Source organism: Dermacentor variabilis, chromosome 6 (assembly GCF_050947875.1).
Source record: "Dermacentor variabilis isolate Ectoservices chromosome 6, ASM5094787v1, whole genome shotgun sequence".
Taxonomy (NCBI): Eukaryota; Metazoa; Arthropoda; class Arachnida; order Ixodida; family Ixodidae; genus Dermacentor; species Dermacentor variabilis.
This window is the reverse complement of record NC_134573.1, coordinates 68,796,673-68,823,172: the sequence shown is the minus strand read 5'-3', so window position 1 is coordinate 68,823,172 and position 26,500 is coordinate 68,796,673. Positions and strand designations below refer to the sequence as shown.

The 26,500-nt window shown below is 45.4% G+C and overlaps 1 protein-coding gene across 1 annotated transcript in view; it reads right to left on the bottom strand.

The window, feature by feature from the left end:
• Window positions 1-26,500, bottom strand: part of spg (dedicator of cytokinesis spg) — a 153,333-nt gene that overhangs the window by 68,567 nt on the left and 58,266 nt on the right. The window contains exons 15-18 of the mRNA XM_075695143.1: window positions 25,495-25,595; window positions 19,274-19,523; window positions 11,476-11,671; window positions 3,881-4,095 (exon numbers count right to left, since the gene is read on the bottom strand). Coding sequence (XP_075551258.1) covers window positions 3,881-4,095; window positions 11,476-11,671; window positions 19,274-19,523; window positions 25,495-25,595 — 762 coding nt within the window. The remainder of the gene's footprint in view (window positions 1-3,880; window positions 4,096-11,475; window positions 11,672-19,273; window positions 19,524-25,494; window positions 25,596-26,500) is intronic.

Here is a 26,500-nt window from a genome sequence, read left to right as displayed (position 1 = left end):
AAGAAAAGTCCAAATAATTGCAGTCTGACAAAAAAAAATCAAATTTTAAGAATAAATCGTTTGTTCTTTACAACTCCAGCACTGCAGAAAATTTGTATCCAGAATTTTGCTGTATGTTGTGGTTTATTGAAATCATACTTATTTTAATTTCATGATAGTCAAGGCCACAGTCACCTTTTGCCTTTGCACACTGCATAGCCCAATGCGCATTGTCGCCAAGAGCTGATAGAACATGTGCAAACATGACTCCGTGACGCCATCAGTTTAGGATGTATTGCATGGACTGTTTCGAGATGGATGCATGAACATGACTTTTAACCATTCCAACCAGTAAGTGCAAATATAAACTTGGTAAATATGTTTATTGTAGTTGCCAGCCAATCACCTGCGAACTCAAACTATACTTCATGTGTTCTGCAGTCAGTCATACCCGTGCGTACATCTCATGCCCGATCTGCCCTATCTCCAATGTACTGGTGGTCATCTATGAGTACGAACATAGCAAGGCTAAGCTTCCCATTCGGAAAAAGGGAGTGAGACACTGCACAGTGTCTGAGATTTTTGTCACCATTTTAAATTGGCTTTGTGGTATAGATTGTCCAAAATCCTAATAATCAAGTCCAAATCAAGCAAGTGCGAAAAATCAGGCACCCTAAAGTTGGATAGCGACATCTCTACTACCATAAAACAATTCAACACCAGTTAATTAGATTTTTCAGCTAATATGATCCTAACCGAAGGTCCCATTTGGCATCCATGCATTTCTAAGGGTCCAAACTTTAATTATTTTGTTCCTAAAATTGGCCTTCGCCGGATAATTCAAACTTGACTGGTCAGCGTACTTGTGCTTGACCCCCATGACGACCGCGATAGCGACCTCTTTAGTGGCAGTGCCTGTCTCAGCTGAACCTAGGGGACAATGAATGCATTGAACTCACGTTGTGCCCTGTTGAAAAAAGACAATTTTTCAGCCTGCATTAGGCAGATTATCAAGCAATAACTGGAACTCACAATGTCCGATTATGATATTTATCCAATTCTAACATGTACTTTCTTTTTTTCAATAAAGTTCGAGCGAGAATCGCCTGCGCAGTGCAATCAGATACGAAACCAAAACCAAAACCAATATTTTCTTTGCTAAAATATTGGGTGCACATTAGGTTTCTACTTTAGGAGCTTTATTGTGATTTATACATCAGCTTTCTACTTTGGACTCATAAAAAGTGGGTGCACTCTTGATTAGGAGGTGTGTTAGAACCAGGGAAAAAAAGAAACTGGTTGAATGCAGTTAAACCAAGTTTGCCGAGGGATAGCACGGTTTTTCTTGCTTTGGTAAAGGTCACAGATGCTGCTCGGTGTAGCAGCAGCAGCGAGCGAATTGATCTTCATGGTGCATCTAGCTTCAACCCAAACTAAGCGTCAAAAGCACAGCAAAAACAAAGCTACCAGCTCTCGGCGCACTTTGTACACATCGCATATCGCTTTCAAGATGAAGCCCGTGCAAGCACACACTTTGTCCATATCACAGATTGCTTTCAAGATATGGGTGCCCACGCAGCATACACAGCAACTGCCGGCAGTGCCAGGCTAAGTGACAATTTGACCTTGGTTGAGCTTGAAGGTCAGATTTACGGAACCAGGTGCTTTCTCGGTTTGTACATGGAGTAGTAGAGCTATCGGTCTAATACTCGCACATTAATCAGAGGTGTTATGGTGTTTTAAGGTGAAAGCTGGTCATACTCCGACGACCTTGAAAAAAATGCGTTGTCCAGTCCGATGGCACAAAAACTATCATACTCAGCAATGGCACATACTCTCCTAAGCAAGCAAAATATGCAAGGGCTCATCCCTCTCGTAATGCATAGGCTGCATGCACTCAGCAAAGTGAAGCAAACAGCACATACATTAATTGAAATCACCCATACAGCACACAGAAAAGCATACGTTTCAATCTTCTGCTGAGAGGATGCAATGTAAAAGTCGAAGAGATACGTGGTTGGTGCAAGTCTGACCCCACTATACGAGCACGTGAAGCCACAGCTAAGTGATGAAAATGAGTCAAAGAAGCTAAACTGAAAGCAGCGACACAATGATGAGAGACAGTGCATTACTAAGTGTGCAGCAGGCTTTCGCCTTCATGTGTTACAGGAGTGTAACGCGCTTCCAAACATTATTTTCTGCATCTTGTTTAATTCGACCTGCCGGATAGTTTGATCAATTTTGTTGGTCCTGTCAGGATCAAATTAATGGAAGTCAACTGTACAATGAAATCCGAGCAACAGTATCTGTGTAACAGCATTCAGACCAAAAAAAAAAAAAAAAACAAATCTTAAAGTTCGGCATATGATGTATGTTCTTAGCAAGTACTTCGGGTACTTACTTGCAAACATGTGCATGTGCGAAAGCACTCGTGTGTGCTGCCATGCAATGCATGACTCCACTGCTCCACTAGTTGCTACAAAGGCAGCGCTGCTCATTAACATGAACTTCTTTTACTTCATAATATGCATAAAATAAAACTCGTATACTACATCTCAAGGTTTCACTGCCACTTTGTGCCACTTAGTGCTTTTTGCGACTTTCTATGCCAATTTAATATTGCTACTTAAATTGCAAAGAGCATGCCTAGTTCTATTGTTATAAATTAGGTTTTTCATTTCTACCAATGTATCATGACACTTTCTAGAGGCTTGTCGGTCCCTTTAATCCAAACAACAACTGCCACCAATTTGATTTTCTTGCAGCCTCGAATAAGTGTTCTCGCATGCTGATACGCTAGCAGCCTTAGCCATTGCAGCCACCGTAGCCATTTGTGTTCAGCCACATGGTGCTCGGTGCATAGTCATGTGATTTTGTACTGTCATGCACTCTGCAATGCTAGGCCTAGCTGCTTCGACCTTAGCTACCAAGCTTTCTGCTACCCAGTACAGTGTTTTTCATTGAAAAGATTCACAGCTGTCAGCAATGGTGGCCACTCCGCCTTCATCCTTCCCATCAACAGCTTCAAGACGCAAAAAGCTCGGCAAAGATCTAAAAAAATGCTGCACATTGCCGGTTCCTAAATGTCAGCTTTCCCACAATAGAGCAACATTACACACAATCATATGCAATGTGCTGTGATGACAGCATGACAAGAGTGCAAAGGGGCCACTGATTTGGGACACAGTAACTGCTCTGTAATTATACGTACACACACCCACCATCTCCTGTCACACTAAGAGCACTGAGACACTTAAATAAGAGTGCTGGAAAGCTTTCAGAGCTATTTTGGACATGGCTGCGACAATCTGAGCCCTTGACAGCAGTAAAAGGCATGCATTTTATTTTTTGGACTGCCCAATTTCCCAGACGTTATTGTGGTACCTACAGCGTCTGAAAAACCAATCACTAATTGTACTTTGTGACGAGTGAAAGATACAAAGAATTTTCTTCATTATTCTTAAGTGAACATTACCTAGAAAACTGGTTGCTGGCAAGTGACGCAGAAGAAGCCAAGTTGCAAAACAGCATTTTTAAAACACAAGGTTATATACTTTTGTAATTCACAGTTACAAAAGAATATCTTCATATTTGTTATCACTTCTTCCTGTACAAAGAGCAAGCTAGCTTCCCCCTTTTCAGATTAATATAATTTTATTCAAATGCTAGGCAGAAAAATTTGAACTTTGATGCTGATAGTACATTCCTGATTACAACCTGAATTCACAGATGTTTCAAAGAGCTGTTATGATAAACGCTAATGATAATGCTAAACTTGTGGGCATTATCAGCTTTTGAATCTTCAGCTTGCCCACTATGAGCCACTAAAACCTAACAATAGTCTGTTGGCCTTATGCTTACCAACACCAAACCAATCGTAGTCACAAGCAGCCCTCCTCACCAGTAGTGGATCCTCGTCTTCCAAGGCTTGTAAAGCTTCGAGCAGAGGTGGTACTAGTGCCAGCAGTGCTGGAGCAGCGTCAACACCAGCTGCAGTCACCAGCTGTCCCAGCACCTTGGTGCACAAGGCGGCTTCCTCTGGACGACCCTGTGACAGCTGGGACCCAACTGCCGCTCCACACGCACACACAAGGCGGAGGCGCCACTCGTCCGTTGCTGCACAAGAGCACAGATGCCAACCAGAGCACTGTGCCTTTTAGAAAGTAGGTATGATGCCAATTTGAAAATGCTAGTTTTTGCAGTGGAAGCTGTTATGGGCTTATTCCAATAGCCATTTCAGTTGCCGATGGTGTCCGCCGCCGCCAATGTCTGGTGTACATTGCAGTTATCACCTAGCGTGCGCGAAGTCGCGCGATGTCGCAGGCACGCCGCGTAACGTCGACACATGCTCACTTTTCATTGCAGTTACATATTGTGGTGTGTACAAAGCCACACTTATCAAAGATATTCGCGTTTTAATGTTTCATGCATACACATGCTTAACTTTCACATTAGGATGATGCATCCCTTGAAAGGGAGGTAAATGCCACGTCTGTAGTGCAGTAAGGTCAATGATGAAAAGAAGACATATCGCCATTCAGAAGAAACAGCGAACAAGAAGTGACTAGCGCACGGTATTAAACAGTCTGTTCTTGTAAACGTTGATGCGAACTGAATGCTTTGGATCTTCAAGTTTCCACTTGCATTGTATTGTGACAAGTTTCAAAGGATGACATGTATGCTACGTAGTCTTGCTACCAGTGTTACCTCAACGTGTTACGGCGCTTCCTTGCAAGGTACAAACCGCTGAAGAAGCGGCTCATAGAGCTACGCATGCGACTGCAACCAGGCAACGTCTGGCTCGACAGACCACTGTGCAATGCCGCAGGTTGCCACCTGACACTGGGCAGACAGTTTAGTTCGTTCTCAAGAAAAGGACACAAAAAGACTGCCGTGAAGGCCCTCTAGAGCGTGCTGCTGAATATGCGGCCCAACAGGCATAACCGATTAAATCATGCAGGCTAGTTAACTGTTTGTCACCACCCTATTTCAAAGGGAATGCCAACAAATCATTATTATTGACCCGTGTACTTGTTTATCTTTTTCGGGTGACCGCTTTTTACTGTCTACCAAATGTTATCGCTCAGCACAGGATGCACACGCATGTATCGGAAGTTTTTCTAATGTTATCGATGGCTCTATCTGCTGTCGTCACGGAACCTTGTGTAAACTAATTGCATGCGCGACACGAATTGTGTAGAACTTTCTGGAAGTCATCCGGGTACCAGCGATTACTCTGGAACCTTCAATGACTCATGTATAAAGGCCAAAGCGCTTGACCAGCAGATCAGATTTCGCCGATCACCGACCGTGTCCACTGCTATCGCTGTGCTTGGAGTGTAACTTGCTTTTGTGGGCACAAGTTCACCCAATAAAAGTTAATTTCATCATTTACAGATTTGCCGCTGTATTAGTCATCGTCACTACTATGTGACATTATTATCATCATTATCATAATTTGCATTGTATCATGCAACATGTCATGCGATGGGACATGCGCGTCGCGTAGCGTCGACATGTAGCCGTTGTATGCTGTATGTAGCTGGACCTGGTCAACTTAAGCAGCTAGGTGACTAGCACATTTGCAGGATTCTATTGCGCCATCGATTGTAACGCATGGTTATATTACCGCGCAAACATAAAAAAAGAATCGAGTGCCGATTCTACTGTGCACATCAAGTAATTGTTGAAACATTATGGAACATACAAAGGCACACAGACACACACATAGTTGTTAGTTAATCTTAGTTAATGAGTTTGCTTTGTTTGAATTCAGGTTATTTTACACACAATTACATAAAAGTGTGGTGCGAACTTGCTCTGCAATTGCTTTCTAACGATGGAGCAGTCCAAGTGTACAACTCGAATTATGAATTAAGCCGCTGTTGCAAACGCATTTGAACCTGGAAATGAAACAAGGCGTTGTAGTTCCGAAATTGTTTTGTTTACGTTTCTGCAAACTGTAACAGAAACAGGGCGGCAATTTGCACATTGTGTTGACAGTATTTACACACCGACAAGGGCAGTTGACCCTTGTGCAATAGCGAGCGTATGCACAGATCACCTGTGGCGTCCACTTGCTGTCTGCTCCAGTCTATCTTCTATTCGCACCAGCACCACAGTGTGTCCACTGCAGGCGCTATATGAAGCCCTCCCACAGTGTTATGCTGAAGTTTCATGACCAGATAAAAAGTATAGAAGGACCCTGATATTACTTAGAGGGAACGCTGGCACTGCGACACTGTTGTATGCATGGGATTGCTGGGATATGATGGCTTCGAATTGGCATCGTTCTCTGGAAGCCAGCACACCTTCAAGGCTCGCCTGGCTAGCACCATTTCGTCTGGCACAACTGTGTATCTCCTATTAAAACATCACGTCGAAAACAGTTTTAACTTATATGCTAAGCATGCCGACATGGGATAAAATCCTGGTTGCAGCGGACACATTTCGATGGGGTGTGAAATGCAAAAACGCCTGTGTCCCATGCACTGGGGGCATGTTAAAGATTCCCAGATGGTAGGAATTTCAGGAGTACCCCACTACAGCATGCCTCATAATTATATCGTCGTTTTGTCACATAAAACCAGAGAATTTAATTAATGTTTTTAGTTTTAACTTACATCACAATAAAGTTTTATTCAATGATGAGGACTGGTGCTCAGATGTACAATTATATAAAATGTGAGACGTATCAGCAGGTCGCCAATGTGGGAGGACAGACGACAAAGTCCATGCTCGCTTTGCGAAAGTGTCATAACGCCTTTTCCTTGTGTGCGCGTCCTTTGTGTTTCGCTGGTACCCCCTCACTTAAGTTCATCTGTTCTTGTTTTTCTTCACTTGTTTAGGCACTGCAGGTCAGTAAACTTCTTTGAAAGTAACATGCATGAATGAAAACTTATTATGAAGATATTATTTTAAGAACGCATCACCTGTGCAGCCACGTCCACGTTCTAGGCGAGTCCTCGCTCAACAGCAGTCAACACAAGCCTTGCACATCCATATACCTTCACTCCCATGATGGCACAACACCCATTAGGAAACTCCCATGGACGATGGATTTGGTTTTCCCTCTAGGTAATATTGTGATAAACTCTATGGCCAGCGTGCAGCCACCACATTTTTCTTCGTTTTTTTCCCACCGTTCTTTGTTTGTTTGCTCTAAGTCTCCTCTTCCTTCACACTGCACTCACTTCTATTCCCTTGGCTGACGCACCTCATTGGTACGTTGGTACCTACGCACTTGCTGCCTCACGTGTCAGCGGGATTTTCTGGCAACCGCATCATAACCAGTATTTCATCTCGCATGGCTGCACTATAACCGGTATGCGTGTGCACCGAGTTCTATGAGAAGTCCAATGGGATTCAGAAAAGATCATATTGTATCCGGTCCTGCGCTATAAGTGGTTATGCTACGAGTGGTCTGACCTGTACCGGTCTTTCTCCCTGATCATGCTTTCAACAGAAAGAAAGTCCCGTGCTAAACTTCTTTCTTGTCTCCTGCTGCTGCTCTAACCTAACAAATAAGACTTGCCACCAGGGGCGTGTAAATATTCAAATTTTTTAATACAAATTGAATACGAATGCTTAGCTTCGAGTATTGAATCAAAAATAAAATAATGGTATAAACATGCATTTATTAGCAAGTTTGGTTATTTTAACTTGTTGGAACATTGCAATTACATTGTCAACTGTATAAAATTAGCTAGTACGCCATTATGGTGAACAATTGTGTATTTCATTCATTTTCAACTCGAAAACATGAGTAATTCTCACTAGCTGTCTGTTGTCGCCAACCTGTACCTCATTATGCAGCATGAGATGTCTGTAAACTCAGTGACATTTCACCCTATACCAGCCATCATTCATCACATTTGCTATCAAGCAATAAGCTCAGAATCGGAGGTGGAGCTGCAAAAGTTACAAATTAGCAAGGCAAAAGCTGCGCTCTCAATTAACTAAAACCAAGTTTGCTGTACAGTTTGTTATGGCCATTGTTTAGAAAAGAAGTGCAAGAGCATTGCCTTCTTTTTTTTTCTGTTTCAGAGCAGCTGCAAGCAGGAATTCTGCAGTACAGCTTGCACAGCAAGTCCTTTCTGTTGTTTTTCTTCAGTGGGAGACATCCGAGCAACTCATGGTTGTCGAGGAACTGAATTTACAAGAATATAGCACAATCAGCAATATAATGCAAGTTATATTGCATAACACTACAGGAATGGGATGAAGGCCACCTTCATTTGCCTGAAGAAAACATTTTGACTATAACTCCAAGCAAGCACGTATAATGCCTCCTTACTGGTTTTAAAAAATAGTGCCTTTTAGCATACATTGTAGCATTTTAGCATCGTAGTAATGCCCATCACCTGCGAGATCTTACCACAAGGGTACACAAAGCAAACACATGCCTCCAACTACTAAGCAATTGGCTTTTCCGCACAGCTTAGATATCCAGTGGCTGAGCGCACTTTACAGGCAAAATTACGCAATCGTCACGAAACTGGCACAAAGTCAGACACACATTCTCGCTCGGGCGCGTACTCGGTTAACAGATGGGCCATCGCTTTATTCTGAAATGCTGCAACAGGCATGTGATGCGCTGCATGGAGGCGCAACATAAGCATGAAGTGGGGAGCTGGCATATTTGCCCGACGAGGCCGTGTAGCCGGGCATCGCTGTTGAGGACTGGCCCATTAGACATAGCCTCTCGAAATCAGCATTCTTATTGCAGTCGTATCCATTGCCTTTCGTTGCGCACCCTCACTGTCCGCAAACTCGTGCCTCATGCTGTTGGATGGCTGGCTTTTGCGCAAAGCTTCGACTTCCAGTGGCTGAGCGTGCTTTACAGGCAAAATTCCGCCAGCAGCAAATATGGTCGCGGTATTCAGCACAAGATCAAACGCACGTTCTTAGATTAGATAGAAGCAAACGCTAAGAATTGTGTTTGCTCCCACACAGCCAGCAACATATACGATTAATTTCGAATATTCGTATCCAGGTGAAACTTCGAAAAGAAAATTTCTAGGGGTGTGCGAATATCGCATATCACCGAATCGAAATAGTGAACGCTCGAATAATTCCATTCACCAATCGAATACCCACTATTCGATATTTAGAATATTCAATATATTTGGTATAGACCGGCGCAGTGCCACATGTCGCGTGCGCCGCGGAGCCCCTCTTGTTCGACGAATGTTTTGACTTCGTGTGCGGCGCAAAAGGAGCGCCTATAGCACGCCGCGCACGGGCAGCCCCGGCTCACGCAGTAGGAGACTGTCAATGCAAGCGCTCCCTGACGTCGGCCCCGTGCGAGGATCGCACACGCACACACAGCGGCCGAACGCCGCAATTCACAGAACGGCGCTGTGTAGGCCGTGGCCACTTCTGTGGGTACAAGGTTCGTCGTGGTCGACAGGACTGACTGAAATCATAACGCGACGCGGAAAGAGCGAACGGCAACAAATGCAGCGCTTATTTCGTTAAGTGCGAATATATCGGACCGGTTGGTGGGCTGCGCGCATACGCAGCGGTCGCCCGTTACCACATCGGCCAGCGGCGAGGTCACACCGTCTCGGCCATTAGGCCTAATCGGCGCTGCTTCATTGGGCATTGGCGACTGAATTTACGATTTGGTGCCGAATCGACGCAGATCTATTCGCAGCAGCCACGCGACACTCGGAAAGCCCACAAACCGCCTTGCAAATGAAAGTGAGAGACGGCGGATGAACGAGGAGGAGGAGGGGTGGGGGTGTTGCGAGCGTTGCGGGAACTTGCCGTGACCCTCCACATTTCAGATTTCTTGAGAGGTGGCATGTCACGTGGAACCTGACAATGAAACGACGCGGACGGCGCCTGCTTTTTACCAACGTCGCCGGCTACGGGCGGAGTGGTCGGTGATCGAGTCACGTGATGCGCGGTCCTTTCGTCGCTCGAGTAGATTGACCTTACACCATAACCGAGCTGCTGTAAGTTGGTTTAGCACTTGTGTATTTGACAAAGTGGAATGAAAACTTTGCGCGCAATAAATAAAAGACTGCTACCAAACACATGTCTGCTCATTGGTATGCAGTACAGCAGAGCATCACTAATTTATTAGCTTCAGAGGAAAAAAAAAAAAAAGAACCGTTGATTCTATTCAACAGAAATGTTATTCATAAAAAAAATTTCTGGACCCTCGCATACTAAAACTGAGCTGTAACCAGTGCTGGCTTACTAATTTGTGCACCCTTTAATGAGAGCGAACAGTACTGTAAACATCGATTTCCATGTACCTAAGTTACTGATAGCTTGCTACATTCTTGTTATGCAATATTAAGACTTGTGTAAGCATGTTCAGCCATGTATTTTCTTGCCCAAAATTAGTAAGCATTAAATTTCGTGAAATTTTTTTTGTGAAATTTGATTCTATCTTTAGATTATCTTTCTTGATTCGTCTGGATATTCGATTCGAAATCTACCATTCGGTATTCACACACCCTTAAAATTTCCAAATACCTAGTTTTCGATTCAAATATGAATATTTATAATATTCAATGTATAATATTTGATGTTTTTTTTTTCAGCTCTCCCAGAGTCGGTGAAGTGCCAGTGCACAGGCACCGCTCAAGACCAAAGAATGCGCATATTCTTTCAATGCGTGGTGTGCGCCTGTTTAATCGTCACATGTTTGCGGCCATGTTCACAACCGCTGTTACACAGTCAACGTATTGAGTACTCCATGTTAACGGCCCTTCCAATTGAGCTTTATTACAGTTCTTTCATTCGTGAAACTCAATACCCAGGTGCCAGGAAAACAACAGTTAAAATTTCGTACTGTGTAAATTTTAGGACCATAAAAGCTAACAAAGGTTGTTTCCTCGGAGCTTCACTAATTACCTGGATTTGGATGCATGCTGGGTGCAGCATACTGCATGGAACACTGGGAGACCTCTTGGTTGTTCTTACCTGAGTGATACCTTAATAGAGTTCAAGGCCAAACATACAATAATAACACACTGCACCTATACTATATGTGTCAACAATGTTCAGGCTTGACTCGTCTCCTATGTCGATTGCGGGCAGAGCTGTGGCAGTGTCTCTGGGCCCATCGCTGCTTGTTACTCTGGCTATATCGAAGATTAAAGCTTAGTAACAACACACTAAGAACTTCCCCACTCACGAAAACTTGAGACCTCTCAGATAAATTCAAAAACTTGCAATTCGTCATCAACAGCTCATTCGCTGTGCACTATCCATCACAATCTCACATACCAGCATGGCAGCATAATGTGCCAGAGGAGAGAATGGCACTGTTATCGCAAAATGGCAGTGCCCTTGATGAAACGGTCTACAAGAGTTACAGGTTATTAAATATGTCAAAAAGCAGCCAACCACCTCAATTCGCCAAATTGAACTGTATGCACCATACCCCATACCACTTGGTAAATGCAGGTCGACTGCACGTCACCTGGTGGTCCTACAGATGCAACGCTATCTAAGATCAAGAGAGCCTCTGCTCACCGACATGGTCAGTGGGTTCACACAGGAGTGAAGTGATGGTCTGCTCTATTGCATGCAGGCGCGCTTGAGCCAAGAGAGGGTGTGGTCGGGCGGGCAGCCAAGCCAGACACCGCTCAGCTACCCGCACCACGGCAGACAAGGGAAGCACTTCCCGCAGTCGTGCCAGCAACCCTCCGAGACTGTGCACGAGGGATACCTGTCGAGAAGAAAAAGAAAAAGGGGCCGCCGTCACTGTGGCTCTTTCAGCAAACTCACTTTGAGTGTGTTCCCTGTAGATCCTTCACCATCCAAAACTCCGGACTGATCAAAGGACTGTTTCAATGCAGCTTCACCTCAATTTATTTCGTCCCCGGTCGGAATATCAGCAAATCTGGGGCCGCAGTTTCTAAGGATCCTTTTCCGGCGATTCTGCCAATTGCCAAACGCCACACATCCAGAGGATAATCCGCGCGCGAGTCAATGGCCCAAAAGGCGAAACGAATGGGGAACATATTCCTACAAAATACGGCCCCCGGTGCCGCGTCAATGACGCTTGGCCCTTTTATGGTTGGAAATCAGTTTGTTGACCCATACACTTGAACTGTGCGCATCGCCACGTCGGTAATGCGCTGCGAGGCCTCGGTACTTTCACTCGCGTTTTGCCGCCATTTACGCGAAAGTGCAGTCGTGCTGTAAGCAAACCTAGTTCATTATACGCATCCGCCAAGGACGTAGTTACGGTTAAAACATAGCTGGGACTCGAGCAGCGATCGCCACATGGTCGCCATAGTGGTCGGTCGCCGACCGGCCAGCGCGCGCCGCGTTCACGTACATTGCCTTCGGTAGATGCCAAGTGCGCCGTCACGACCCGCACTGCGGCAGCCGCCACGCTCCGCTGCAAAACGTCTGCCGCCTTCCGAGAAAATGCGGAGACCGGCGAGTCAATCATTGCGGTTTCGGCGCGCGTCCGACCACCGCGCGACGATGTCGGCGTCGGAAAACGCACGGAAGCCATGAAGGCTTTGCACACGCGCGCGTGTATTTGAACTAAAGCGGCTATCGCCGCAGACCCTGGCTACCGCGATTAACGTCCTCATATCTGCACGGCAGCCACCAGTAGTCTAACAGATACTGCACGCTTTTAACCGGCGATATTGTTCCGTGTTCCCACGCGTGCCGCCTCCCCGGCATTTCTGAGAGTGTCGCTCGCTTAAACGAAAGCAGCCAGCATGAGAAGTCGTCGAATCGGTTCGGCATAGCAAAAGCCGCATTTATCCATCAGATCCGCACCTAGGCGCTAACGACGCGGCAGGAGGCACGCAGTACGTTACAAGGGGCGCAAAGTTACATATACCGCGAACGTGTGCATGAACTGCGCAGTATCGGTGTACAGGCATGCGCGCACTAGTACACATCAATATCGTATGTCACAGGCAGCCGATTAATGAAAGAAAAAAGTAAAACGGTGCCCCTTTGTAGGCAGCGCGCTCCATCTTGGGCCGCCATCTTGGGCTGCTGAGACGAAGCCTTAGCTCGGGTACTCCTGCTAAATACACGTAAAAGGAGAATTCGTTTTTCTCGGCAATCACTGCACCAAACTTGACGAGGTTTGTTGCATTTAAAAGGAAAACTTAAAATCTAGCGACTGTTGGTTTCGAATTTTTGACTCAGGTCGTCAACTCTTTACTAAAAATTGGCACAAATCGAAAATTTTCAGAAAACGAAACTATCGAGTTTTTAACTCCGTAACTCAGCAATGAAAAATATCACAATTCTGTGAATTCCATCTCATAGTAAATTTAATGACAAAATTGATGCGTTACACATCAATCTTAAAAAATTCAGTAATGTGCAAATACAGCTTTTGCAGAACCCTTATACACAACGTAACAAATCCACATAATATATCACCTGACACATCGAACTTGTCCGCTCTGAATGATCTAATGACGCCGTTAACAGAACCGCGATATCTGTTCTTGATGGAGATTAGCTATTAATTTATAAACATCGCGCGTCAACATTTTTTTCGAATTTTTGAAAATTATTTCAACAATATTCAGGCCCAATATCAAAACTCTGCTTCCAACAGTCACTAGAATTAAACTTTCTCTCTCAAATGCAATAAATTTCATTAAAATTGTTCCAGGGGTTATCACTGAAAAGCGTTTTTGCGTTTTACATGTATTTGAATGGGCCGTGTCAGAGTTGGGCCAAAGCTAATGCTTCCTCTTAATGCTCCCGTTTTCTATCTGTAACAACGAAATGCATGGTACTGCAGTCGATTCGTATGCATGAAAATTGTTACAGATGCGTTCTTGACTGCCTAAATTAAACGTCACTGAATCACGCCCGACTGCAGTGCGGGAATTCCCCCCCCCCGCCCCCAGAAGCGTGCGAACCATCCTTCATTCGGACCATGCGGCATCTAGGGAGTTGTGCAGAGCAGTGGCGAGAGGCCTCCGTGATCGGGCTTAGTTCGTTAACTAGTCAATTAATTGCTTTTTGTCTACCCTCACGGTGTTTTCCTCCTCCCCTCCGGGAGAGAGGGCACGCATGGCTGGCAGGTGCTCCGCGTACGGGTTTGCACCTATCTGCTATGCCTAGCGCGCGACACAGAGCGATCCCCCTCCTCTCTACTCCTCTACCCTCCCTTCTTTTTCTTTCCATGCTCAGTGCAAATGAAATTATTATTATTATTATTATTATTATTATTATTATTATTATTATTACTATTATTCGTGGAACAGCCCATGACCACAGCGCGCCGTCAAATCAAAATTAATATATTCACTATGCTGCCTTTGGTTATGCGCCGTCAATGCGCACTATGCTTCAAGGAAGTGGTACGCCGGCAGCAGATTGTTGTACAAACACGCAATGCGAAGAAGCATGATCCCAACTCGATGCATCATTAGGGAATGGCACAGCTCTTACCATTTACAGAGGTGTCGGGGATATCACCTCTCCTATTGCACAGTCATGCAAAAGAGGCGATCTTTGTATTAAAGGGTCCCTGAAATGGTTTTTGCCACTCACCTAGAGTCGGAGCACATCACTCAAGGAATGAATTCTCACAAGAATTGTTGTTAGCAGTACACTTGTTTGTATAATAACAAAATAGAGCACTATAATTCTGTATTCATAATGACAAGCATGAAGTAGGAAGCTATATGAACTATCAGAAAATCTCATTGACATGCACGTGCTTCTACCTACTTCAGCCCATTGTCTTAAAGTGAGGCTGAAAACCCAAGGTTACCAGAACCTATGCAACTGGAGCAGATGCTATGGTTCCTTCCCTGGAAATTAAAGCAAGCATCCCAACCTGTTACATTAACCTGTATTGAACAATGTTAGAGCATGCTAAGAGAAGCCATTTCAATCTAGACTATTTGACCAAAGTAAGAAAGTGCATGTAAATTAAGCCCCAAGGATCTGGTATCCCCTAACAAAATGTAAAGAAAATTCTATGCTTACTTGAATTGCCTGCATTGACCCAATGCTCAAAAAAGGGTGGCTGATTCCTTCTCTTGCTGTTGAAAAACCTACTTGAAAGTCAATAGCATACTACATATTGTTCTGAGGGAAAGTTAAAGGGACCCTGAACCACTCTTTATCGAAGTGCAGAAATGCATTTGAAGTTAAAATAGGCTATTTCAGAAATACTTCGCCATAAAAAGTACTTCAATGCATTTGCCAGAAGCGGAGTTATTGGCAATCAATCACCTCCTTCACGGTGCTTGCGCTCCTTCTTCAATGTCTTGCACTACAAAGGCTATGAGGGAGCGGAGCATGCCCAGAACGCTCAGCCTAATGAACATCACCATGGTGTGCAGTTCAATTTTGATATTGGATGTTAATGTAGGCGCTGCTACTTCCAATTTTGGCGCCTATGACGTGCCAAACGCGAGCCAAACCTGGTTGTCCTCAGTGAGATTTAGCCAGTAGACTCATCGCGGTGGCTGCGGCCGGTATATTACATAGCAGACCACAGCTACATGCAACTGTAGTGCATATGCGCAGTGTTTTCTTTGTGCACGACAGGGCTTGAGTGTGTGCTCATGCTCATATGCTTCAATCTGACCGTTTGCACGACTGTGCAATAAGAAAGGCGATATCCCCGACACCTCTGTAAACGGTAAGAGCTGTGCCATTCCGTAACGATGCATCAAGTCGGGATCACGCTTCTCACTGCGTGTTTGTGCAAGGCTTTGTCCTTCACCAGCTTGACTAATGGATAGTAGCCACGTCCAACTTGCACATTTTTAAGCGCTACTGAGAAGTATGCCAAGGCATCTAACCAGTAGCGACCAGGAGTGAGCATGCGCTGGCAAGCATGCACGTGGTCCGACTAAGTTTTGCATGGTTTTAGGCTAGCTGAGTGTCCAAAGCTAGTCGAAATTAGCAGGAACCGATGGCTATGACGCCAATAAGCAGGTTGGTCAAAGTTTAATTCCTACATGGGCAGCAGCGGGCAGTCGGGGCCGAGCGTACGCAGACGATAGTCTGCTTTCTCCTTCTGGATGTATGCAATTATGATGGAAATTCGAAAGCAGATTTTCTCTTACTTCAGCTTCTTTACTAAACTTCGTCAAAAAATATGCACAGTAACAGTAGGAAAAAGTGCATGTGTTGTTCCAAACACCATTCTTGATTGATGTCAGCTACTACCCAATAACAGCAGCATGTGGGAGTCTGCTTTAATACGAAATAAAGCATCCAGAAAAGAGAGGTTTTTTTTAGTCTTTTATTCCCCTGAAGGTGCCGCTTTATGAGTGCTGACTTATCTGTGTGTTGTCATTTTCGCACCTTTTACCTGAAGTCAAGTGAACAGGGTACAGTGCAGACCACTTATAACATTACCACTTTTAGCGTGGGACCAGTTATAGCATGGGTATTTTTGACCACCAATATATCTCCGATAGAACTCAATGTATAGGCAGACCATTTATTGCGTAGGCGCGCGAAGCAGAATACCGGTTATAGTGCAGTTTCTTTAAGCGTGCGACCATGAAATCGGCGCATGGAGCACGGCCTTCTCTCGGAGGCGTTGAGCACGGCCCGCAAGGCCGCACGGTTGCCGGGCGCGCAAACGCGGAGAAGGGGGAGGGTGGGGGTGCGCGTGGAGACCAGCGGCGAAAATCGAAACAAAAAGGAGAAGGGCGGGAGACTTTAGAGGAAAGAGGGCGAATGTTTTCGTCACTATAGCAGCGTCCAATCAGGGTGCGCATTGCGCGAAGTACGGGGTAGAAGCAACAGCGCACCCTTTTTTTTTTCAGTCTCTTTGTTACATTTGGTGTGCGCACGTCGTGATCTCGCCATGTCGTAGTTGTCCTCTGTGCACGTGTGTTGTTGGGCTTTTGTCCCTATGGCATTGGCGGCATCTTCAAGTGGTGTGAGAAAGAGGCATGCCTTATCGCTGGAGACAAAGGAATGCGTTATAAGAGACATAGAAAGTGGGCTGAAGAAGGCGTCGGTGGCGGCCAAATACGGCATTCCCAACACAATCGTGTCAACAATATACAAGAACAAGAACAAATTGCGGGAGCAACTGCAGCAAGATTCGTCTTCACTGTCATGGAAGAGAATACGTATGTCGAAGTACGAAGATGTGGACGCAGCACTCTTCAGATGTTTCTGTGAAGTTAGAACTCAGAGCATACCATGAGTGGCCCCATGCTCCAACAAAAAGCCAAGTCCCTTGGTGCTCTTTCAAGCCACGACTACTTCTACCCACTTAATGGATGGATCCAGTGATTCAAGGATCGCCATAGCATCAGCTGCAAAGTGGTGTGCGGTGAAAGCAGTGATGTCAACGACGAGTCCATCGAAGTCTGGCTTTGCTTATATTTGGAAACCATGCTGTCCATGTATACAGACAGAGACGCATACAATGCCGACGAAGCTGGCGTATTTTATAACCTTCTGCCCAACTGCACTCCTGTGCTGAGAGGCAAAGCCTGCTCTGGTTACAAGGCCTCAAAAGAGCGCATAACTGTGTTGTTCTGCGCTAACACGGATGGAAGTGAGAGCGCTGCCTGTTTGTCATTGAAAAATCAGCGAGGCCACATTGCTTTAAAAAGTGAGAGTGCCTGCCAGTGACATACAAATCCAACAAAAATTCGTGAATGATTCAAGACATGTTCACAAGCTGGCTTTGCAAGTTCGATGAAGACATGGTGGCAGAGAAGTGACAGGTCGTGCTCATTCTCGACAAATGCACAGCCCACAACATCAAGCCAAAGTTGACTGCAGTCAAGTTAAAGTTTCTGCCTGCCAACACGACTGCAAAATGTCAGCCGCTAGACTAGGGTGTCATCGCAACTATAAAGGCACTTTACAAAAAATGCATCGACGAAATAGTTTTGCTGAGCATGCAGCAGCAGCCTCTTAAAGTGAACTTAAGGGGCGTGATTGATATGGTTGCCACTTCGTGGTGGCAGGTAAAAGCCACTACAATAAGCAAGTGCTTCTACAAAGCAGGCTTCGCACGCAATGCAGAGACTCATGACACCAATGAGCTGTGCGACAATGTTGCCAATGACACGGTCAACACCAACAATGTGTGGTCCGGCCTCTTTGAACGCAAGTTTGTTTCCGCCACAGACACCTTCCAAGAATATGTTGATGCCGGTGAGTAGGAGCTTCCTGTCTGTGAGGAAGCGAGCACGGATGATGAGATTGTTGCAGCGGTGCGCGGAGCTTGCGACCGAAGACGAGTCGGACGACGATGTCAACCCGACGCCAGACCCAGATGTCCTGTTCAAAGACTCTTTGGAATACCTCAGCAAAGTGAAGATGTACTGCACGAAGAACAGTTTGAGTGAGAAAGTGCCTCAGTGCTTAAGCGTTGTAGAGGACGAAATTGTTAGAAGTGCTGCTAAAAAAAATCTCCAGACGAAAATAACAGTGTTCTTCCTCTGATGCTGCACTTGCCAGGAGAACTTGGTTTCTGTGCTGTGTTGCGATTGTGTTGCATGTGTGTGTGAGTGAAATATGTAATAAATTGTGTTTGAAAGGTGGGTGGTCCGTCTGGCATAGGCAAAAGCAGAAAAAAGCATGTTTTGGTTATAAGGCGGTACCGCTTATAGTGCATTTTTTTACAACTCCCACGACTTACATTATAAGCGGTCTGCACTGTATATTCAAACTTGTGCTAATGCATGCATGGGGTATGGTTAGTGCATGAACTCTTATGATACACCGTAAAATACTTACATTGTTCTTAAGAAAGGTGCATGAGTGTGCGTCCTGTTAAAAATCACTTTTCGGTCTCATCACATTGGAGGTGCTCACTGGTGCTCAAGTGGGAATGTGGGATCACTTATTCTGTGACCATATGGTTTACAATACTCAACACTGTCCCTACCTTCGGGACAATGGCAATACTGTAAGACGTGATTCTATTAAAACTGTAGAAAAAAGAATTTTGCACTTACTGCTGCTCTTTTCTTGCTGAAATCTTGCAGAAAGATGTCATATTATGGTCAGGATTGTTCAACATAACACTTTACGCAGTTATTCACCTGCTTTAAGAAAAACTATGCAGTTACTTTCGTCTATGGGGAAGCTAGCTGCTGCGAGGGCCATGCTAGCATAAACTTGTGTCGCTGCCTGTTGGCAGTTGCTAAAAGCAGCCATGTTGGAAGGGTTGCCATGTGTTCCAAAGGAGCAGGCATCATACAGCAAATTACACGCAGCCTACAAATAATATCCACAACTGAAAGAACCCAACACAGCTAACCACTGTGAAGCAGCTCAAACCAGCTCAGAATGAACTCTTCGGGAGTCAGTGCATTAGGTGCAGAGCAATCACCTGTGCCAGGGTGGGAGGGCCTGGGGCCCCCGCGGTCAGCATGCACTCGCAAGCTGCCAGCATGGGCTGCAGGTCGGTTGAGAAGCCCTCGCTCGGGTCAGTGCCTGTTGCACGGCTGAGGAGGAGGCGCGACTGCACAACAAACTGCATAACCGATTCGAGCGATGCAAAGCAGTGCTCCACAGAGGGGGCCTCATCCCCAGCATCGCTGGCCAGTTCTGCGCAGTGAGCCACGCATCGCAGCAGACCCCTGCAAAGCATGTTTCAGCATAAAGCAGGATACACTGGAGTGGCATCTCTGAGGAATTTGTGTACAATACGGCACGTGCAATGGAAAATGTTGCAATCATCGGGGTGGCACTCTTGGTCAGTCACTTTTGAGATTACCATCACTTTCGTGATATATCACTTGAATGAAGCGGGATGCACTGGTGCCTACATGTGAAGAACCCTGTCACTGCACCCATTTGCACCAGGATGCTGTCACCCATCAATATGAATCTATTCAGAGCTAGTTTAATAAAGTCTCCTGAAAGTGACTGTATCCCCAAAAATGATAAACCGGGAATACCGCATCTGATCATTGTTTTGCGCTCTGTCCTGCTCTACCAACATTTCACCTCTCGTACCTGCCTATCTAGAGAACACAGCAGACAACAGGATAAGAGATACTAACACAACAGACGGACTAGCTGAACGATTCCTAAGCTGGGCTAGTTGGGTTACACTCAACATCACACTGAACGTACAGCAACCAGCCCAGCTCATGACACTCTTCCTAGGTGCTTCTTCCTCTCCTTCACCCTTACACCATCTTATCTGATAGGGCATGCCATGCACTGACAGACACCAGCAAACACATCTGCTTATTTATAGTGCTTAGCGGGCTGCATTTGTCATTATCATCTAAATTCATTAGATGGGCTAGTTGGCTACTAAAACTGTTTAACATGTAGCCATTGCAACTGAATCAGACAAAATGTGTCGACACAGAAACCACAAACTTTGAAGTGACATTTGCTTGAGAATGGGCTACACAAGGTAGGATGCCAGGCTCGGCAGAGGGCGCTGCATGTTTCAGTATCCACCACTGGACACCTACTGGTATATAAGACGGGCACAAGCAGTCCCCCGGCCAGGCGTCTGGCTTTCCAGGGGTGTGTTGCTTGGGAAATGTTAGAACGGGCTATTATGCTTGCTGTGCAAGAAAACAAAACAATACACGAATCTAAAAAAAGAAAAAAAAGGAGTCTGGTAGTCCCACATCACCACCTTCCCAATAGGTAGGTGTGCTTCCAAATGTGTAGAACTCTACTGTAGTTGCCAAGCACATAGTTGGTAGCGTGCTTGTACTTATTTTAACAGTAGGTACCCAGTGGCAGCAGTTGTCTGCTTCCCGCAGCAGCAGTGGATACTCAGTTGTTACACTAAAGCTGTGGTTGGAGAAGGGGTGCCCAGAGACTTTTGCAATTCTCTATAGGGCCCTCTTTCAAGATGAGAACCCATATAAACGACTGAGTGCCAACATCCCCTTTTCCTCAGAAGGAACGCACAGTTAAATGCAGGAAGGCCCGACCCCAATGTGCATGGGTCCATGATGTTTCAACATGGCAAATGCCTGCTGAAGCAAGGGCGGCCCCTGTGTGGGCCGCCCTTGTGTGGGCCGTCTCCACTGTGGGAGGCAGACTAGTGCTGTCGCCAGGTATCTACTGGTAAAATAGGTACAAATGCACTCCCAACCAGGCGCTTGGCAAGTTCCGGACGCTTGGAAGGACACCCACTTATCGGGAGTTGGAGGCATGGGAGTGCCAGATTGCTTTTAAGATTTGTTTGAGTATTTTGTTTGTCTTGATTCTTGCACAGCAACCATAGCAGTCTGAACATCTCCCAAGCAATGCACCTGTCGAAAGCCAGACGCCTGGCCGGAGGACTGCTTGTACCTGTCTTACAGACCAGTGGATGTACAGTGGTGGAGATCAAACCACTCACCTCCTGCAGCTGAGCCAGGCGTCCCACCTACTATGCCGCGACTGTGGTTTTTCATCGTCTTTTTTTAATGCTTTCTTTTTTTTACCCAGCAGCTACCACTGCTTTGGATGCTCACAAAGTTTGCAGTCAGCTGCTGGACCAAGCAACATGTATGATTCATAACTGCGAGTCGGCCTAGTTGGAACAGATTCATCTTAACACTTTTTGTGCGCAAACAAACAGGGACGAAGAATAGGGGCAACACAAGGACGAGCGCTCGTCCTTGTGTTGCCCCTATTCTTCGTCCCTGTTTGTTTGCGCACAAAAAGTGTTAAGATGTATGATTCACACTGTATATTATGCTGTTATTACCAAACAAAACTATTTTATTTGTCCAACAAACGAGGTAGTGGTATATCCAGACAACGATTTGAATGCTTATCAAATGAAGAGCAGAACTTACCGTACTTATTCGAATATAATACGAGGTCTTTTTCTCCAGCATTCTCGGCCTCGAAGTTATCCCTCTAATTATATGTGAATTTTGCCTTTAGGTGTGGCTACACGGCAGTGCGAATTTCACCTTACAGTGCGACTTTATGGCAGTGCACTCCGTAATACTGTAAAGCCACACAACAAGGAGAAATTCGCACTACCATGAAGTCACACATAGAGGCAAAATTTGCATATAACCTGCACTTGGCGTGCTTGGAGCTCCCTTCCCTGTTATTGCATGATCGCCATTTTGAATTTTGGCTGTGTTAGTAATTCAGTATTTTAGACAATCCCCACGGTGTATCAATAATCTGTCGGCTACTCTGTATCACCTTATATTGATGTGCATACTCAAGTTTCTTATTTTTTTTTCTTGGGTTCCCCCAACTGCACCTTCGCCTTAGTACCATGACCACCTTATAATCGAATATGGTATTCCGTAGCAGAATGGTACCATGCTGTTATGATCATCCTTTTTGTTTGATAACCACTCATTGCTGCTAAACCACAGCACAAAATTATAGGAGAATGATGCAGCAACAGCGAAGTTGTGAAACTATTTTTTAGAGATATATGCAACTGATCTCTGAGGCTGGTTGTAGACTCACAAGTAAGCAGCCATAGAGCTGGGTGCTCCATCCATCTTACTGGCAGCAGAAAGTCCAACCATGCCAAGTTAAATCACTTTAGTACGTCTCACAGAACAATTTTCAACATAGAAGATGCCGTGTCCTACTCAATAGACCACACAAGCCCGATAACAATCACCAGCAACTGCCACCGAGAGCATTCCTGGCATACAACACGGAGCATTTGCCCATGCCAGCATGCTGGTAGCCCATAGATGCAGTCACTGCTTACACAATACGGTGATGCCTATAAAAAAAAAGGTCTATAAAATGAAGTGCTTTCCTTTGACTGGCTTGCTTCTGCATGGCTAAATCTACCTGTGCCTACCACCATCCTCCTCGTCCTTCCCCCAACAAATAAATTGTAGTCATTGTGTCTATTTGTGCCCCATTCAATTGTGCGCATAAGTCATGTCATAATCCTTATCTGTTTGAATCAGAAGGAACATCATCTACAGTCGCCGACCGTTTATTCGGACCTCACGGGGACTGCGGAAATGTCCGAATAAACAGGTGTCCGAAAAAGCAGATCAAGAAGAAAAAAAAAAAATCCTTTATTTCCACGCACTTATTCAGGCTCGGCAGTAGGCTTGAAGAAATCGTGAATGCGCCGTTGCACGCTGTTCCGTTTAGGCGCAATAAGTTAGCAAGGAGGCTCCATTCAAAACAAAAATGGCGTTCAGCAAGTCGAACTATGCACCGGCCAGAGTCGGTGCATGGTGCTCTCGATCGAGTTGGCTCAAGGGGTGTCCGAAAAATAAGACGAGAGGTTGCAAGGTGTCCGAACTTCCGGCAGTTGTTATGTATATTATGGTCTATGGGGAGAATGGGCGGTGCAGTGAAGCAGACCGAATAATCGAGCATGTCCGAATTTTTGGAGTCCAAAAAATCAGTCGGCGACTGTACATGAGTAGCTGTTTTCCCACTATGCCTCGTCAACTTCCACCCCGTTGCGCATGGCTTCTTGTGCTTTAGCCGTGCTTGTCCAGATGCTTCAAAATGTGTGGGAGCCAATGGTACAATGTAGCAGGGTCACCTTCTCAGATTTTGTCCCTATCATTGCTAGAGCATCAACAATTTTCTTTGTGCATTGTGGACACTTCATTTCTACATGCACCTATGCATGAGCAGCAGTAGCATGTGCTGAAATTTGACATCACTCTAACTGAACCCCACAGACTGACCAACATCTCTGAAAGTGACACCTTCTACATGACGCCTGGTATTGGCACCACTGTGCTGGCACTGTAAAAATGCAGGAGGCTATGTGCTGTCATTAGCCACAATGACTGTTAAACCTCAAAAGTCTTTCATGGCGTGAACTCTATTTTTACCTGACAGCTTGTATGTTTTGAATTATGTAAGAAAATACTAGGTGATGCTTTAACCATGTTAAGCACACAACTTAAGTCTAACCAGCAGCCAGCCAAAGGCTCATCTTGTTTGCAAAACAAACTTCTAAAGAGCATTAAATTTGAGCAATAGCGAGACTTCGCAAATCAGGTTGTCAGTTGAGTCTAGCTAAGCACGGCAACCACTTCTAAACAGCCAGCACATAGTGTTGGGAACCGACTGCAGAGCGATGCACAAACCACACACACCAAGTTTTTAATGACTGCTTCAACTGACGAAATTTGCAGGTAATTAGGGATGTGAAAAATCAGACTTCTTCACAGCACCCCTTCTCATCAGCACCTTCACGACAGATTGTTGTTTGCTTCATGCTCAGTCGAATGCAAAGGTTCTCAAACAGGTCCTTCAAATTATTTTTGATCAGACATGAATGACAGCAGCACTTGAGCAAATTTTCAGTGCTCTTAAGTTCTGAAATTAGTGACACTGCGGTTAGCGACTTGTCTCCTCTTTTACCCTATCTCATTTTTTGAAAGAAACATACTTCAACTGCACTTAAAAGTGTTTGTATTTGGGGTTGGAGCATGCAGAATCAGTCAAAAAGAACTCCCAGTATGGTTGCGAGTGTGTAATGTGAATGTTTAAGGGTTAGGTTGTGGTGCTAGCTAGGCGTTTCTGCTACCGATCTCGAGCTAGCAGAATTGCTTTGTGGTCTGCAGGTCCTGCTTCCTCCATGACATTTCAGTAGAAAGCATTTTTTTTTAGCATTCAGGTTTAAACAACTATGCTCCTCTCTGTTACTCAAGGGCTGGCTGGCTTACAGTGCCTACACTGGCGCAGCAAGGTGTGCAGAAGTGTGCCAATCGAGCTATCGCCACTGGTATTCTTGACACCATGACCGGGACATGGCACAACTTCCACAATACAGTAGGTGTGACAGATGGGTATTGCCACTCGTGACGTGCAGAGGGCAACGCCATCTTTTGGTGTTGCAGGGAACTTCGTGTCACACCACGAACTCTCCTCTCCGAGTAATGGAAGCCCCTTCTGGCACCTCTCTCTCACCTTTCTTGCTCATCTCTCTTGCTGCACAAAGCACCAACAGTGCAAAACTGAAACGGGCACCTAGCGTAAAACAATGCTTTTATATCTGCAAATTTTGACATTGGACATCCTCAACTTGGAAAGCAAACTGTCTCGCATCGAGTGGCAGCCTCTCAAATGCTTGGCACAACAGAAATGACTCATGCAATTTTGTGCAGCTGAATGGATCCAGCCGTGCAAGTTTCTTAGAATATTCCACGTCATTATGAACTCTGCATGCAGAGTGGTGGAGGTTAGAGAGGCTGGCACATCAATATGCATTTTGATCAACCACTAATTGTCAGAATCAAGCTTTCTCGGTTAAGTGTCCCTTTCAGATCTAAGGGCTCAGAGTGCAAATGGCTAGAAGAGATCTGCGCACTTCACACGATGTCAAACTTAACTTGAGGCAATTTATAATTGGCACTTGGCAGGCTAAGAGGTAAACTGTTGCCTTCTTTGCCTCCCTTGTGTACATGCACCTACTGTCACGACTGTATTAGTTATGCTGTCTAAATGGCCAAATCATTTAGTGCACTTGCCACTAAAAATATCCACTTCACTGCGAACTGAGCACTGTCAAGGTCTCATCATGCACTGACACTCTCTCGCCTGCAGTGTGCTGTGTGGACAGAATGCAGAACAGTGAAGATTGAATAAATTAAGCGGAACTAAACATGCACGCAGGCTCACTTGTAGACGAGTGCAGCTGCAAAATGCCCCTTGATGTAAGCATCCAAGACCGGCTTGAAGTGCTCAAACTTGGGGCTCTCCAGGAGGCTGAGTATGTACACCTGCACAAAGCCAGCACAAACATTCAGAGGGATGCACATACACACACACATGCTCTGTGTGTGCATGTGCATCGTGCTGACCACACTTCCATTCAAAGATTGCTAATCTTTACTCTGTTCCTCGCTCTGTTCTCCGATTTCTTTAAATTCACTGCTTCAACGCCAATGATGTCTATGCCATGTCTCAAAGCAATGGACTTTTAAGCTGAGTGACCTGCAAGTGTGCAAATTCTTCACAATCTGTCCTTCTTTCTTCATTTTTTTTTTTTGCACCTTTACCTATAGACCACTCACTGAGCGAGGAAGTGCCACACAGAACATTGTACCCAAAGCATTCTCTGTCTACCCCACCGAGTTCCAATGCACTGTACTCGGCAAACTGGGTTCATGCCCTTCCAGTAGTACTTTTGGGTCTCTGTGCTGCTTTTAAGGATGACTTGCAAAGTTCTCCAGCCCAGCTCATTTATAGTATCACCCTGCGTCTTCCGGCAGAATTCGTCCAGCCCTTCTCCACAACCTGGAATGTACCCTCATTTCTCCTACGACCCCAACACTCATTCACCGTGCTTGGACCCGTTCAGCCTCACCACAAGAGACCGTACAAGCACCCTTCACCTTCAAGGAGATGAATACAACATCCCACATTTTTCTGCGGACCGACACCACTCGGAACTTGCTGGAACCTCCATCTACGGGACCATATTTTGTTTTAGACTGCAAGCCCAAACACTTCACAATTAACTTCGGTGACAACCAACATTCATTTCCATTGACATAGACTCCAACCTGCTTTCATCGACAACACCGTCACTCACAGTTTTGATATTGCCCCGTTTTCTCCCCCCCCACTTCCTACTCCCTCGCCATCATTTTCTCCAGCCCCTCGACATTACAAGCGTATTCAG